Source organism: Asterias amurensis, chromosome 2, assembly GCF_032118995.1.
Source record: "Asterias amurensis chromosome 2, ASM3211899v1".
Lineage (NCBI taxonomy): Eukaryota > Metazoa > Echinodermata > Asteroidea > Forcipulatida > Asteriidae > Asterias > Asterias amurensis.
Window position 1 is genome coordinate 11,284,905 of NC_092649.1, and position 17,641 is coordinate 11,302,545.

Consider the following 17,641-nt stretch of genomic DNA (forward strand, 5'->3'; position numbering starts at 1 on the left):
TGAATACTATCTGAAAAGTCGAGAAAGTGGAAATTAGAGTGGTTAATTAATTGCAGTCATCAAAATACAACTTGGTAAAAGCGTCACATTAAAAAACTTTAGTTTTCACAGTAGTACTATTAAACAAATTTATGAGTATACCCTTTGATACCATAGGATGAGAAGGGATTTTCGCTCAACTGAAACCAAACTAATTAGACATTTATCTATACAAACTTTAAAGACACATAAATCCTGTTCATAAACGAAAACTAGTGTCAAATTTATTGGAATAACAAAATTAACTTGTAAAATTCAACTGAGTATTAACAATATCAAGCCAAAGAGTTCACGATGTTTATGATAATGAGACCGTCGTAAAACTTATTCATAAATACCTCAGACAGTTTCGCTATTCCTATTGGTGGATAGCGCGTCACGTGGGGTGCATAAACCTTTGATAATGACCAGTAAAAAGTGTTGAAACATTGGCGTGACACGCGAGCTTGCACCTGTGCTTATAAGACAGTTTCTTCATTCATATTTATAGTCGAGAGCAACGGCTGAATCAGTTGTGCCACATCACGCGATACGTGCGACGCGCACAGCATCTCCTAGGAGTTGTTTACCCGAGGTCCTTACCATTTCATAGCTGGAGGGGTGTTGTGTTGTAAGAAATCATTGAACAATTATAATTTTTGCATTTATCCTACCTTTTGACCAAAGAGTGTTGATGTTTTTTGACCGAAAGGGTATTTATGAATGGGAATCGAAGTGTGCTGAATCGGTTTTCAACTAGTGGTTTAAACCCGCCGAGGCCTGGTTCTTGATGATTTACCTCGACTTCGTCTCGGTAAAATTATCAAGTCCAGGCCTCGGCGCGGGTTTGAACCACTAGTTGAAAACCTCTTCACCACATATTCATTGATTCCCTTATTTACAGCCAAGCAGCTCAAAGCGCAACGCGATGAAATTATTCCACTCAACGGGCACGATGCGAATCTTGACGGCCAAGACGGGCTCGAAGAAGCGCCTATCCACGATGCCGTTGTTATCAGTGTTGCCATTGAATATCTGGAAGGAGAGAATTATAGCATAGTCAAATTGCTTATCATCGGAGAGTTGTGAAATCAAAAAAGGCTGAACATTAGCCTGAACATTCTGACGTTAGACTTCGGGGCTCGTGAATTACGTCAGAGAATGGCATCCTGCCTGCATCAACACCTGTTCATAATCAACTTTCACCTAAATTTATAATTTCACGTACGCAGTCAAATGCAAGTACATGAACTGTACATAAACATATGGAGACGATAAAGCAAGGGGATCAGTCTAGCTGAACGTCAGCTTACCTGAGTTTGATCAAGTTGGTCTTTCACGTCGACAAGATGCGCCGGTGAGGGCGGTTCGAACTGCACTTTGTACTTGGTCACCCATTGCACATGTTGCCAACGCCCCTGTGTGAGTACCCCAGTGACGTATATTGGGTTGCCAAAATCCACCTGTATCCACTGGTTGGTATCCGCTACACTGGGTTGCCATGCTCCTATGGTGCTAGAGTCAGGCGGTATCTTGTTAAGACGGCCACCACCCGGTGTGCTCACACCTTTATAACCTCCTTGGCGTTCCCAGTTACTCGATGCGGAGAGGCTCTCATCGGGGATTGAACCATCTTCAAGACCGAGTTTTTCTGTTGGATTGGGAAACAGAAATTAACAAGAGTTATTGTCGCCTACATTTACATATTGCAGAAAAAGAATAATTTTAAATCAATTAGTATTAACTTAGGCCGAATTTAAGCTAATACTACTCTCTGTGATTACTCACCAAAAAACCCGCAGACCTTAATGGGGGCGCACTTTCCGTTGCATGACAGAGATGAAGTATTCTGTGGAACAAGATAGAAACAAAAACATCAATAGACCGATTGCGCTCCGTGCGTCGCGTGACCTATAGTTAAAATGTAAACAAACACTGCGTCCTGCATATAAACGTGCGATTAAAAAGACATGATTACTGTTGCAATTTATTGTTCAATAAAGACTAAATTCTCGAAGAATATTCCGGAGTTTGTAACATGAGACCTTACCGGTGGCTGAACAATGAAACGCCAGTTGGGCAAACACAGTAAACACAGTTCCACCAAATAGGAAATTCCACGTTCACTCGAACGGAAGGTTCACTCGATATGTTATGTGTTTGTTCACGGAGATTGTGGTTAAACATTGCCCTCATTGTAAGTGATTTTGCTGCCAATATTTTCAATCAAAATCTCCCGAAGAAGCTGTAAATCCCTTTATTTTCACCTTCAAATTATTTGATAGGAAGGGGGTAGCTGTCAGCTATGAGTTATCACACCCGACTTCACGCCGTGCACAGCGCAAAATCCACGGCGCGTGAGCTCGCTCAAAGTTCAAACCTCTGTTATTTTACGCAGTCTACCCTAGCCCTGGTGGCCTTACACTTTGTACTACAGTGACGTACTGGATATCGGGGTCCGTTTCTGGACCAATTTTATCAGGGTCCATTTCAGGGTCCAATTTTGTAATGATTCTTTAACTAAATTAAGAAAAATTCAGGTTGAGTTCGTCAGTCATGAAATAAATAGACAGATCGTGATGATAAATTTATTTGAAAAAACACACATGAACGAACTTTATAAGTACCTGACAAGTCATTGGTTTTGCAGTTGCGTCGTAATACGAAAAATACCGCATTCCTTGAAAACTCTCACTGACATGCTCAGCACTGGCGTTGTTCATCTGACAGACTTTGTTGATGTGATCGTAGTTGAATGAGAAACATCCATGATGGCTTAGACACCGAGCCGAACAACGAATTGCTGAGATGCCCGAGATATTCATGAAGGACCGGCCTAGTAGGGCGTGGTGCTCTACCGGCTGGTACGACACCACTCGGCAAAGACCACTGACGCTATCAGACGCTGAAGCCTCAAGAAAAATCTCAAGCAAGAGAAAAATCCAACTACTCACTCTAGCCATTTTATCATTCTTGCTTGAAACGGTGAATTGCTGAACACATCAGGCCCACAGCGCACTCCTGGAAAACCGTGGTTTAAATTAGACTGCAAGGGAATCCGTTGCCACGGTAACGAAAACGCTATACATTCTGATATCCTAATACGTCACATAATAAAACCAATACTAGATTGGAAAACCGATCTGATCTGTTGACAACAAAAACATTAATTATAGGTTGTCGTTTTTTATGTGACGGACTCGGGTGCCAGGACGCCCTCTACTCCAAACAGATGTGCAGTGTACCACAAAAGGTTAAACTGAAAGTTTTAAAGTAATTATAATGACAACCTTTTACACGAAAGCAGACCATTTTCATTTTCAACCCAAACCGGTAAAGATAGAATTTTGATTTTGTACACACTGAAGAACAAAGCAATGTTTTTATTTGACAAATAAATCAGGTATTATTTTCTATCAATGTTCGCGCTCTCAAAGATCAAGAGTGCCCCACCATACCGTACGGTACAACGTAGGAGCAGTATACTAATCAAGAATGATATGTAGCGTGGCATTTCGGCTTTTTACCGTCAAAGTGGTCTGCATAATTGTTGTGTTCTTGAATTTTGAGGATGAGCAGCTCTATAAATAGTTGACCCTGGTGTGTGTACAGGAACGTGACTGATAATAAATTGAAATAATGAATTGTAATGTATTGATTGTACCTGGCGGTTGTGCTGTTTGGTTCTGCAGCGATTTCAACAATAAATTGCTCTATTAAGTCTTGTTACTTTACAGTTACTTGTTGCCCTGGAAACACTGCCAGCGTACTGCTGTTATAGTAACTACTTGTACGGTGTGGTTCTGGGTTGAATTTTGCGGATAATTAATAAACATCACCTTCTAGCAGCTTTAATAATAACCGCTAAGCTGTTACCTGTTGCCCGGGAAACACCGCAAGCGTGTTTAACATAACTAGATGTATGGTGTGGTTCAAGGTTGAATAAGACGGATATTAAATTGCACCTTTCAGTGGTTACCCGCTCCGGGCAGCTATAATTACCATTTCAAACTGCCCTCCCTCTAAAACCACCAACCAACTCGCCCTCCCTCCAAAACCACCCACCAACCCACCCTCCCTCCAAAACACCAACCAACTCGCCCTCCATCCAAAACCACCCACCAACCCACCCTTCCTCTAAAACCACCCACCAACCCACCCTCCCTCCGAAACCACCCACCAACCCACCCTCCCTATGAAACCACCCACCAACCCACCCTCCCTCCAAAACCACTCACCAACCCACCCTCCCTCCAAAACACCAACCAACTCGCCCTCCCTCCAAAACCACCCACCAACCCACCCTTCCTCCAAAACCACCCACCAACCCACCCTCCCTCCAAAACACCAACCAACTCGCCCTCCCTCCGAAACCACCCACCAACCCACCCTTCCTCTAAAACCACCCACCAACCCACCCTCCCTACGAAACCACCCACCAACCCACCCTCCCTCCGAAACCAGCCACCAACCCGCTCCTCCCTCCGAAACCACCCACCAACCCACCCTCCCTCCGAAACCACCCACCAACCCACCCTTCCTCCAAAACCACCCACCAACCCACCCTCCCTCCGAAACCACCCACCAACCCACCCTCCCTCCAAAACCACCCACCAACCCACCCTCCCTCCAAAACCACCCACCAACCCACCCTCCCTCCGAAACCACCCACCAACCCACCCTCCCTCCAAAGCCATCCACCAACCCACCCTCCCTCCAAAACCACCCACCAACCCACCCTCCCTTCGAAACCATTCACCAACCCACCCTCCCTCCGAAACCACCCACCAACCCACCCTTCTTCTAAAACCACCCACCAACCCACCCTTCCTCCGAAACCACCCACCAACCAACCCTCCCTCCAAAACCACCCAACAACCCACCCTCCCTATGAAACCACCCACTAACCCACCCTCCCTCCAAAACCACCCACCAACCCACCCTCCCTCCGAAACCACCCACCAACCCACCCTCCCTCCGAAACCACCCACCAACCCACCCTCCCTATGAAACCACCCACCAACCCACCCTCCCTCCGAAACCACCCACCAACCCACCCTCCCTATGAAACCAGCCACCAACCCACCCTCCCTCCAAAACCACCCACCAACCCACCCTTCCTCCGAAACCACTCACCAACCCACCCTTCCTCAAAAACCACCCACCAACCCACCCTCCCTCCAAAGCCATCCACCAACCCACCCTCCCTCCGAAACCACCCACCAACCCACCCTCCCTATGAAACTTGCCACCAACCCACCCTCCCTCCAAAACCAGCCACCAACCCACCCTTCCTCCGAAACCAATCACCAACCCACCCTTCCTCAAAAACCACCCACCAACCCACCCTCCCTCCAAAGCCATCCACCAACCCACCCTCCCTCCAAAACCACCCACCAACCCACCCTCCCTCCGAAACCACCCACCAACCCACCCTCCCTATGAAACCACCCACCAACCCACCCTCCCTCCGAAACCACCCACCAACCCACCCTCCCTATAAAACCAGCCACCAACCCACCCTCCCTCCAAAACCAGCCACCAACCCACCCTTCCTCCGAAACCACTCACCAACCCACCCTTCCTCAAAAACCACCCACCAACCCACCCTCCCTCCAAAGCCATCCACCAACCCACCCTCCCTCCGAAACCATTCACCAACCCACCCTCCCTCCGAAACCACCCACCAACCCACCCTCCCTCCAAAACCAGCCACCAACCCACCCTCCCTCCAAAACCACCCACCAACCCACCCTCCCTATGAAACCACCCACTAACCCACCCTCCCTCTAAAACCACCCACCAACCCACCCTCCCTCTAAAACCACCCACCAACCCACCCTCCCTCCAAAGCCATCCACCAACCCACCCTCCCTCCAAAACCACCCACCAACCCACCCTCCCTTCGAAACCATTCACCAACCCACCCTCCCTCCGAAACCACCCACCAACCCACCCTTCTTCTAAAACCACCCACCAACCCCCCCCCCCTTCTCCGAAACCACCCACCAACCCACCCTCCCTCCAAAACCACCCACCAACCCACCCTCCCTATGAAACCACCCACTAACCCACCCTCCCTCCAAAACCACCCACCAACCCACCCTCCCTCCGAAACCACCCACCAACCCACCCTCCCTCCAAAACCACCCACCAACCCACCCTTCCTCCGAAACCACCCACCAACCCACCCTCCCTCCGAAACCACCCACCAACCCACCCTCCCTCCGAAACCACCCACCAACCCACCCTCCCTCCGAAACCACCCACCAACCCACCCTTCTTCTAAAACCACCCAACAACCCACCCTCCCTCCGAAACTACCCACCAACCCACCCTCCCTCCGAAACCACCCACCAACCCACCCTCCCTCCGAAACCACCCACCAACCCACCCTCCCTCCATAACCACCCACCAACCCACCTCTCTCCAAAACACCAAACAACTCGCCCTCCCTCCAAAACCACCCACCAACCCATCCTTCCTCCAAAACTACCCACCAACCCACCCTCCCTCCAAAACACCAACCAACTCGCCCTCCCTCCAAAACCACCCACCAACCCACCCTTCCTCTAAAACCACCCACTAACCCACCCTCCCTCCGAAACCACCCACCAACCCACCCTCCCTATGAAACCACCCACCAACCCACCCTCCCTCCGAAACCACCCACCAACCCACCCTCCCTCCGAAACCACCCACCAATCCACCCTCCCTCCAAAACCAGCCACCAACCCACCCTCCCTCTAAAACCACCCACCAACCCACCCCCCCCCCCAATGAAACCACCCACCAACCCACCCTCCCTCCAAAACCAGCCACCAACCCACCCTCCCTCTTAAACCACCCACCAACCCACCCTCCCTATAAAACCACCCACCAACCCACCCTCCCTCCAAAACCAGCCACTAACCCACCCTTCCTCCGAAACCACTCACCAACCCACCCTTCCTTAAAAACCACTCACCAACCCACCCTCCCTCCGAAACCACCCACCAACCCACCCTCCCTCCGAAACCACCCACCAACCCACCCTCCCTCCAAAACCACCCACCAACCCACCCTCCCTATGAAACCACCCACCAACCCACCCTCCCTCCGAAACGACTCACCAACCCACCGTCCCTTCGAAACCACCCACCAACCCACCCTCCCTCCGAAACCACCCACCAACCCACCCTCCCTCCGAAACCACCCACCAACCCACCCTCCCTCCGAAACCACCCACCAACCCACCCTCCCTCCAAAACCAGCCACCAACCCACCCTCCCTCTAAAACCACCCACCAACCCACCCTCCCTATGAAACCACCCACCAACCCACCCTCCCTCCAAAACCAGCCACCAACCCACCCTCCCTCTAAAACCACCCACCAACCCACCCTCCCTCCAAAACCACCCACCAACCCAACCTCCCTCCGAAACCACCCACCAACCCACCCTCCCTCCAAAACCACCCACCAACCCACCCTTCCTTAAAAACCACTCACCAACCCACCCTCCCTCCGAAACCACCCACCAACCCACCCTCCCTCCGAAACCATCCACCAACCCACCCTCCCTCCAAAACCACCCACCAACCCACCCTCCCTATGAAACCACCCACCAACCCACCCTCCCTCCGAAACGACTCACCAACCCACCGTCCCTTTGAAACCACCCACCAACCCACCCTCCCTCCGAAACCACCCACCAACCCACCCTCCCTCCGAAACCACCCACCAACCCACCCTCCCTCCGGAACCACCCACCAACCCACCCTCCCTCCGAAACCACCCACCAACCCACCCTTCCTTCAAAACCACCCACCAACCCACCCTCCCTCTAAAACCACCCACCAACCCACCCTCCCTATGAAACCACCCACCAACCCACCCTCCCTCCGAAACCACCCACCAACCCACCCTCCCTCCGAAACCACCCACCAACCCACCCTCCCTATGAAACCACCCACCAACCCACCCTCCCTCCGAAACCACCCACCAACCCACCCTCCCTATGAAACCACCCACCAACCCACCCTCCCTCCGAAACCACCCACCAACCCACCCTCCCTCCGAAACCACCCACCAACCCACCCTCCCTATGAAACCACCCACCAACCCACCCTCCCTCCGAAACCACCCACCAACCCACCCTCCCTTCGAAACCACCCACCAACCCACCCTCCTTCCGAAACCACCCACCAACCCACCCTCCCTCCGAAACGACTCACCAACCCACCGTCCCTCCAAAACTTACAGAAATGAAGAAATTTACCTGTTCGTTTATTAGTAACAGTGTCAAAAACTGTACCATTATTGACCTTTTCAATGTATAAACGTTGGTTGAAAATTAATCAATGCATTGATTAATTGCAATGTACATGCAGTGTCCACCAGATTAATTGAGATAGATTTTTTCAAGTTTATCCAAATCTGTATAATTTTGTATTTACACAGAATATTCTTGGCATAGATGGATGTACCGAGGATGCTGCACATTGGAATATAGAAAATGCTGATACATCATGTATTGGCATAGGGTGGCTCGGAAAACAACCCAGAACACAGTAAGTCCATTTCGATAGCTTTGAGCTGTTTTTCTTGAAGTTATGTGTAATGTACAACAAGGGGGTGTTACAAATAGCTTGTAAACTAAAGCAAGAGTATGGTGGGATTTGTTTGGAAAGGGAACCAAAACTATCCTTTCGTGTATGTTTTCTTGCTTGATGTCAATGGCGTAATCAGGGAAGGGGTGGGAGCTCCTCCCTCTTCCCTTCTATTATCACAAAAATGAGATCGACAAAAAATGAATGGTTCTACTTAAGGGCAGTGGACACTATTCATAATTACTCAATGTTTTAGCATAAAACCTCACATGGTAACAAGTAATGGGAGAGGTTGATAGGATGAAACATTGTGAGAAACGGCTCCCTCGTAAGTGACGTTGTTTTCGAGAAAGAAGTAATTTTCCATGAATTTGATTTTGAGACCTCAGATTTAGAATTTGAGGTCTCGAAATCAAGCATCTGAAAGCACACAATTTCGTGTGATGATCATGGTGCGACAAGGGTGTTTTTTCTTTTATTAAAGGAACACGTTGCCTTGGATCGGTCGAGTTGGTCTTTTAAAAGCGTTTTGTAACCGTTTGTTATAAAATGCATATGGTTGGAAAGATGTTGTAAAAGTAGAACACAATGATCTACACAAATATGCCTCGAAATTGCGTGGTTTTCTTTTTATCTCGTCCAATAACACGGTCGGCCATTTATGGGAGTCAGAATTTTGACTCCCATAAATGGCCGACCGTGCTAGTTCGCGTGTTAAAAGAAAACCGTACAGTTTTGAGTGATACTTGTGTGGATCATTATATTCTACTTTTAAAACATCTTTCTAACCATATGCATTTTATAACAAACGGTTTCAAACGCTTTTTATAGACCAACTCGTCCGATCCAAGGCAACGTGTTCCTTTAATATCTCGCAACTTCGACGACCGATTGAGCTCAAATTTTCACAGGTTTGTTATTTTATGCATATGTTGAGATACACCAATTGTGAAGACTAGTATTTGACAATTACCAATAGTGTCCAGTGTCTTTTTAAAGACGCCCTCTGAGGAAGGGCCCTCCCCATTACGTATTTTAATCCCACCCCATGAACTTATGTATGGATAGGTCACAGCTTGATGGATCGTCATTGTTTACAACGGTGATACAAGTACTCAACTAAAGTTTTCAATTTCAGTAAATATTCATATTCATATCGGTCAACCTGGTTAGGTTGTATATAAAAAAACAATAAGCTACTATTAAAAAGAAAACAACGATACACGTTACTTTACATTATGGTTTATGACAGATTCATCAATCTGAACGGACCATTGTTTCTTGGAGGTCTGCCTTCCTTCGTGACGACAACTCAGGTAACCTCCGCCCACTTTGAGGGATGTCTCAACGCCGTCCAATTCAACTCCAAAGTTCTTGATTTCTCAGTTCGACTCAAGAATGTCGGCACGTCACCGAGATGCAAGAGAAACGAGACAGTGGAGACCAAAGTCAAAGGTAAATATTTGTTATATGGTTTTAAATCTCGTTCGAAAAAAAATTGTGAAATTATGAAAAAGGTGTACACTGTGTCCAGTGAACAGAAGACATGGTAAGTAGTTTTCATGTATACGGACATCTTTTGATTGGCATAAATCAAGAGATCGGTTCTAACAAAGAATAATTTACAGGCTCTAACCTTCAATTTCGATAGAAACTTGACATTAAATAAAACAATATCAAAGTTGTATAAACCTTCAGTAAACATACGACAATTTTTTTTTCTCCGAGGTTGTCCAATATTCTTTGTTTTTACCAAAGTCCCCTCAGATCTTGTTTTGTACACACCACATGGATACCTTATGTTTTACTATTCATCAACTTTAATACCCCCAAAAAATAAAATATAAAAAAAAAAATATTAGTGGTGTCTTGTGTTGTTCCTTCGTCCCTGTAACTACCATACAGCATTCCTTGATGGGTATTCCTAATGGAAAATTCCCTGTAGATACCTTTTACTTAAAGGGCCTGGATGTACACGGATCGAAATCACTCTTGAAATGAATGGAGTGGCAACTATTTTTTAAAAGCCTTCATCAGCTTTCGATAGTATAAAGCATTCTGAGAAACATTTCACCTCGAAGTGATGTGGTTATGTCTAAACATCAAGTAAGTATGCCCCAAATATGAATTTGAGAAGCGTTACCGCAGTGACGCTTCTCAGTTTGTGCATTCCTATAATACAGATTAGTCTTCCTGCATGCTGGAGAAAGCAAGCTATAGAACAAGAGCAAGCTAGTCGAGACGTTGCGACCACTTCAAGAACCGAGTCTGCGGTAGTGCAGCGTATTACGATCCTATATTAAGCTAAAGTAGTAGTCCCATCCTACTTTCGCCCGGGTAATAGTTAATAAGCAGGACAGTTCTTTACTGAGAAGTCTCCCGAACATCCGATAATACTACTCCGCGGTAGTAGAATAAAGAAAGACAGAAGTTTCCCGAACATCCGATAATACTACTCCGCGGTAGTAGAATAAAGAAAGACAGTTCTCTAAGAACAAATTCTACCTGGCAAGTGGCAAGTAGATACACGCAGTGTGTTAAAGCACACCAAACACATTGTTGATACCTCATGCAATGCCTCAAAACATGTAGACATAATACTGTTGGCTCCGGATTTTCAGCAATATCTTAAAACAATTCACATGTTAGTTTTATTGTACACATTTACGATTAAAACAATCGAACAGTTCTAAAAACCAAAGGTATACTTTGCCTTTAATTTTGTAATAAGACACCGCCTAAAATAGAGACATCTTGACTTGTTCCGGGTCCGGGTGCTCCAGTCATTCAAGAGCAATCACAAACACTTGACCATGTACTCGTTGCATACACTCTGCCCTCATAATACAGGCATTCCAACGGAACAAGGAAAATAACACGTCTAAACAAACCTATGTGACAATGTTTAAAGGAACACGTTGGTCAAAACAAAAGCGTTTGTAACTTTTTTTTTCAAAGACCAACTCGACCGATCCAAGGCAACGTGTTCGTTTAACAAATACATGGGTTGATAAACAGTACAGACATTATATATTTGGTTTGCGTTAACACCATGTGTGTATCTACTTGCCAGGTAGAGTTGTTCTTAGAGAACTGTCTTGCTTTATTCTACTACCACGGAGTAGATAATCGGAGGTTCGGGAGACTTCTCAGTTCTGAAAAGAACTGTCCTGCTTGTTGACTACGGGCGAAAGTAGGATGGGACTACTACTTTAGCTTAATAGAGGATCGTAATTAACTGCACTACCGCGGACTCAGTTTTGAAGTTGTCTCAACGTCTCAACTTTAAATGTCAAGCCATAATGTTATGTTTACACTGACGGGGATTTTCAGGGCACCCATAGTGTTTCACCACTCTAAATCATTGTTAACACATCCCATCGGCAATTCATACATGAAATTATTCAGAAGTTTTGATTATAATTGCAAATGTGATGTTTTGATTATGAAATAATATGCCTTCAATCCATCTATCTAACGTAACTCCCTACTTCATCAAGGCTGTGACCGTAGAGCAAATCAAAACTTTTCTTTTGAAGAAAGCCTTCGGTAATGTGTAGTGAGTTTTGTTTATTTTAGTTTTAATTTTATGGTCTCTGTTTTAGTGTTGCTCTCTTGTATCAAAGTTGCATTGTTTTTACAGCCTTTATTGTTTTATGGTGTTAATGCACTTTTTTTTTGCTTGTAAACTCGTATATCTACTTTGCTTATATATTTTTACGGTGTACTTTTTAAACTTTTCACTTACTGTATATCATTTTCTTAATCTTTTGCAATGTTTACTGTCATGCGCCCTCGAACAGGCTGGTCCTGGAGAGAGCGCAATATAAGATCAATAAATTATTATTATTATTATTAACAATGATTTGTTCTCTTTGAATGCAGTACCACGTGCAGTGAAGTCACTGTCAGCTCGTTCTAGATTGAGATCCCTCGTCGTTAAGTGGAGCCCGCCAAAACATAAATCGGAACAATTGATTGGCTATCAGCTCTCCCACGTGGAAGGTAACTTTGGCTTAACCACATTAATATTATTTAACTCCTAATTAGATTTCCCCTTACATGACCTGGGGTCAATTTCATAGAGCTGAGCACAAAAATAGCTCGCTTATTTTACACATGTTACTGTCAACAATGTCATGCCATATACATTGCTTGTGACTGGTATTTAGCTGTTGTTTACTTAGCATAACAGTTGAGTGGAGTATTGGCCGCTAATCTGATTTTACTAAGCAAGGATTTTTTTGCTTAAGCAAAATTTTGTGCTTAAGCAGCTCTAAGAAATTGGGCCTTGGGTCCAACTTTATAGAGCTGCTCACGCAGAAAATAATGCTTAAAAGATGCTTGCTCAGCAAAACAATTAGCAGGGAACAAGTCACAAACTGTGCACATGACGAATACATTTTGTTTGATGCTCTTTTAGTAAAATTGTGTCCACGAAATAGAATTGACCTTGGCATGTTTTTCTTCAAGTAGAACATGACACCCCTTTATTATTTGTTTAATACCCTGTGCAATCCTCGTCTTTAGTGGCAAGATACTGCACTCCGGGCTATAGGGAGCTCTGCACAATGTGTTTCATAATTTCCTCTTATTTTAAAATATTTTAAATAATAACAGCTGAACATGATTTCATCCGTGCCTCCTTTCTTCATATCAAAAGTTGATACAAAACAGACAGTACAATCTCCATGAAATATATGATATTATATTTTCTCCATGTGAGCTGTGTATAAATCATGCTTGCATGAGTCTAGGCTCTGTGACTCCATTATGTAATGTAATCTATTTCAAAGACCGAGGCGTGGAAGGAAATTAGTCTGGGGCAAATATTATCGATGAACACAAATTCAATCAAGTTAAAATATGTTAACCGACTAAAACGTAACAACCGTTACCAGTGCAGGTCCCTCGATTTGAGCCTTTTATTGAAATCAAATGATTAAATTACCTTTCAGATTTATGTAAGCTTCTATTTCTATTTTAGTGTCTTTGTCTAACCATGGAACTTCCTTTCTCTGTGGTCTAACCAGACTGAAAATTGAATGTTTCTTTCTAAAACACAAATAAACCCAAAGTACATTTCCCCCTGGACTGCAGGAAACAAGCTTTGAGTTTCGTTTCCCTGTTTGGGGACTTCGTTTAAGTGTGTTGACTTAGATGCATTATTGGTTTATTAAATGGGACAGGTTGGATAGTTTGACTCTCTCTGTGCTTTTTATAGCATGGTCATTACAGGGGTATTCCGTGAGTTTTCGGATTCGCCGATAACCGAAACCAGTATACCCGATTTGGTGTACACAAAATCCAAGGAAATTTTTTCAATTATATGAAAACGGCATTCGAAAAAACACTGTTTTGGGGATGTTTGGGGTAGAAGCACATTAGAAGCACATTAGAATATCTCAATATCAATATCAATATCAAACTATATTTCGCCATTCACTGACCTAGTTTCACCTCGATCAATTGATTCATTTCACTCCTGCAATATTCCTTCTGTAGGAGTAAAATGTTATATATTTTTTTATTCGACAATAATATCAATCATTTTTTTATAGTTGGCCGTATTTTACGACCGCATATGGCGGTTTCAACTGCAAATTCTCTTTGCATCGCAAATGTAGTTTTATCTTTTATTTTTACTGACTTTAAGTTGTTGTCTTGTTTATCAAGTGTTAAAATAAATAGTATTTTATAGAAGCAATAATAAAGGAAAACCATGAAATTGTTACTCGCGTTTTGCACACACGCCCTTCACGCGGTCAAAAATGCTGCAAAATGGTCGCACAACTATAGCTTCATTAACAGCACTGTGCTTTTCTTTAAGCAATTCTGCTGACGCCAGAGTTGATTAAAACAAACTAGAACCAAGTGAGTGAACTGAAGTAGTTGCCCCTAGCTGCATGCTGGTTATTAAATATTATCAAACCGGGTCAGCCCCTTTCACATGAGATTATTTATCAGTGGCCCTTGAAGACTAATGAATTGCTTCAGCGATAGATATCGACAGTACTCTGCAGTGCATGACCCTTGTAATTTATAACCGAAATTGAAACATCTTTCAATGGATGATAAGTACTAAAGAGATAATGGGGCTAATCGATCTGCAAAAAATAGGTTAATTAAATAAACCACAAAGCAAAAAAAAAATGAATAACAATAATTTAATACTTCGAATTAAAACTGTTGAAACGTCAGCGAAGCTTTCATGAGTGACGATGGATACTTAATACGAGCAGTCGTTTTATTAGATTGACCAATTAAACCTACTTTAAAAATTGATTTGTTTCTTCTTTGATTAAATGAATTGCCCGTGCATGACCTTTGTGGGTTAAAAACCGAGATTGAGATATATTTTAATGGGTGATACCGACGGGTTGTTGGTGTGAACACGGGGCAACCTCTATATTTAAACTAGAGAGATAATGGGCCAAATCGATCTGCAAAAATATAGGTTAATTAAAGCCATTGGACCCTTTCGGTACAGAAAAAAAAAGTTCACAGATTTAAAAATAACTTACAGGGTTTACAGAAGGTAGTGGGGAAATACTTCCCTTGAAATATTATTCCATGAAATGCTTTATATTTTGAGAAAACAGTAAAACAATATCATTTCTCGTTAACGAGAATTACGGATTTATTTTAAACACATGTCATGACACGGCGAAACGCGCGGATACAAGGGTGGGTTTTCCCGTTATTTTCTCCCGACTCCGATGACCAATTAAGCCCAAATTTTCACAGGTTTGTTATTTGATATAGAAGTTGTGATACACGAAGTGTGGGCCTTGGACAATACTGTTTACCGAAAGGATCCAATGGCTTTCATAAACCACAAAGCAAAAAGGAAAAAGAAAAAGGAAAATAACAATAAAAATACTACTAATTAAAACTGTTTAAACGTCATCGAAGCTTTCAAGATGAATAGTTAATAAGATTAGTCGCTTTATTAGATTGACCTCCTACTTAAACAATAAAAAACTTCTGTGATTAAATTATTTAAGACGCAGGAAACAGTCGAACGTGGCAGATGCGCACCCGCAATAATTATCCATCGGACGGTAGGTTGGTCGTGACTTTGCTGGATATTGAAGAATTATTTCGAGAATATTGGAATCGATTTTTTGCCTTCAACAATCCCTTATCCCGTTAAATGATTAAGGTCACACAAAACCTTTAAAACCGAAGCCGGAGTTATGTTCCATTTCAAAATAAAAAGAAACAAAGTATTTGTCAATTTACCAACGTGTCCAGGGGTGGATTTCACCAAGAAATCAGATTCGTATTATCTCGAGTTCGGACGAGTTTTACTCATCCCAACTTAGGACTAGCCTTAGGTTTTTTCATATCTCCTTTAGGACTAGTCCTAAGTTAGGATTATGGCCTAACTCTTTGTGAAATCGACCCCTTGGGTCATTTCACCAAGAGGTAGTGCCTTTAAGATATTTGTTCTACTCTTTTAGTTTTTCAATACTCGCTCTATAAATGACATGCCCTCTTTTTCCAAAATGGTAGTTTTCAAAATCCAAATACCCTACACCCGATGTCTCCATTCAATAGTGCAGAGACTTTATTGCATGTTCTCAATTATTTACGACCACATTATTGATATTGACAATAAACATGCCCGAATAAAAGCAGTCAAAACTCATAATGAAACGATCATTCAAACAAAACAGGTTGACTGTTCAATTAATTGGAAGTAAAACTTCACAGTTCCTCTATTTGATCGTTTTCATTCCGTGTCAAGATTCTACAACCATTTTGTTTTGATAAAGGATTCAATATACACGTTTATAAGAAGCCGAGGTATACAATAATAATACAGTGGTCGTGTGAATACATCCGCTGGATGTTATTCGGGCATTCATCTTTGTTTATTTTCATTGGTTCAAAGATTTCATTAGTCTCCTCTGGGTCCCAGCATGTTCACAAGGACGTCATAATTAATCCTAGCGCGTTGAATGTAGGCCAACTATACTGCAAAACAACGGGTATAGTGATGCCACATGAATAAAAACAAAACCGGTCTTATCGTGTACGTACACATTAAGTATTATGTACGTACACAATAAGTATTATGTACGTACACATTAACTGTTACGTACGTACATATTCATCATGTATGTACGTGACAACTACCATGATAATTTTACGCACATCAGGTTGAACCTATGCGATTTTTTTCGTGTGCGTAAAATAATAGATTTTTTTGTACGTACAGTGAGGCAAAGTGAAATGCAATATAAGTACAACGAGAGGAGTATATTTTGGATGTTGTTTGCGACGCGGAAATATTGTAACATTGGGAATTAATTTTCGTGGACGATTCATTAATTTTTGTGGTCAATTGGTGCTAGACTTTTGATCGAGGTATCGAATAATTAACTTATAGTTTACGGGTGTTCGAACTTGAAATTTTCTACCTCAATCCATTCGGAATGCCTAGACCTAATATCCTGAAAAGCGTACATGGGATTATTAAAGGCAGGGGACACTATTGGTAATTACTCCAAATAATTATTAGCATAAAACCTTAATTGGAAAGTAGTAATAGGGAGAGGTTGATAGTATAAAACATTGTGAGAAATGGCTCCCTCTGAAGTGATGTAGTTCTCGAGAAAGAAGTAATTTTCCACGAACTTGATTTCGAGACCTTAAGTTTAGAACTTGAGGTCTCGAAATCAAGCATCTGAAAGTACACAACTTCGTGTGACAAGGGTGTTTTTTTTCTTGCAAAATTATCTCGCAACTCCGACGACCAATCGAGCTCAAATTTTCACAGGTTTGTTATTTTATGTGCATGTTGAGATACACCAAGTGAGAAGACTGGATTTTGACAATTACCAATAGTGTCCACTGCCTTTACAAACCTGCACTAGTTTGCAGAGCTTTGAATCGTTTAGCAAAGGCACGCTTTACATTTCTGTTAATATTTAAACTGAAAATAATATGATATGAAAACTATTGTGAAATTGTATAATTACAAATCTAGTGAGTGTCCAATTAATGTTAAAACCAGTGGCTTGTA

General features: G+C 43.4%; 2 protein-coding genes across 2 annotated transcripts in view; one reads left to right on the plus strand and one right to left on the minus strand.

Annotated features, from left to right (window-relative positions):
* The window catches only part of LOC139951047 (cadherin EGF LAG seven-pass G-type receptor 1-like), a 40,172-nt gene that overhangs the window by 15,615 nt on the left and 6,916 nt on the right, over positions 1-17,641 (plus strand). Inside the window, exons 8-10 of the mRNA XM_071949866.1 lie at positions 8,459-8,568; positions 9,860-10,062; positions 12,493-12,612. Of these exons, the coding sequence (XP_071805967.1) occupies positions 8,459-8,568; positions 9,860-10,062; positions 12,493-12,612 (433 nt within the window). The remainder of the gene's footprint in view (positions 1-8,458; positions 8,569-9,859; positions 10,063-12,492; positions 12,613-17,641) is intronic.
* LOC139951262 (retinoschisin-like) lies at positions 863-2,981 on the minus strand. Its single transcript, XM_071950058.1, has 4 exons — positions 2,646-2,981; positions 1,807-1,867; positions 1,332-1,669; positions 863-1,053 (listed from the first exon to the last, which is right to left on the minus strand). The coding sequence occupies exons 1-4, from the start codon at positions 2,979-2,981 to the stop codon at positions 913-915; spliced, it is 876 nt and encodes a 291-aa protein (XP_071806159.1). The 3' UTR covers positions 863-912.

Bases quoted from the DNA above. Each gene is read 5' to 3' on its own strand.
- LOC139951262 (XM_071950058.1), bottom strand. From the start codon at position 2,981: ATGGCTAGAGTGAGTAGTTGGATTTTTCTCTTGCTTGAGATTTTTCTT. The intron at 1,670-1,806 runs GTGAGTAATCAC...CCAATCCAACAG, and splicing joins TAAGGTCTGCGGGTTTTTTG to AAAAACTCGGTCTTGAAGAT. The intron at 1,054-1,331 runs GTAAGCTGACGT...CTCTCCTTCCAG, and splicing joins ACCAACTTGATCAAACTCAG to ATATTCAATGGCAACACTGA.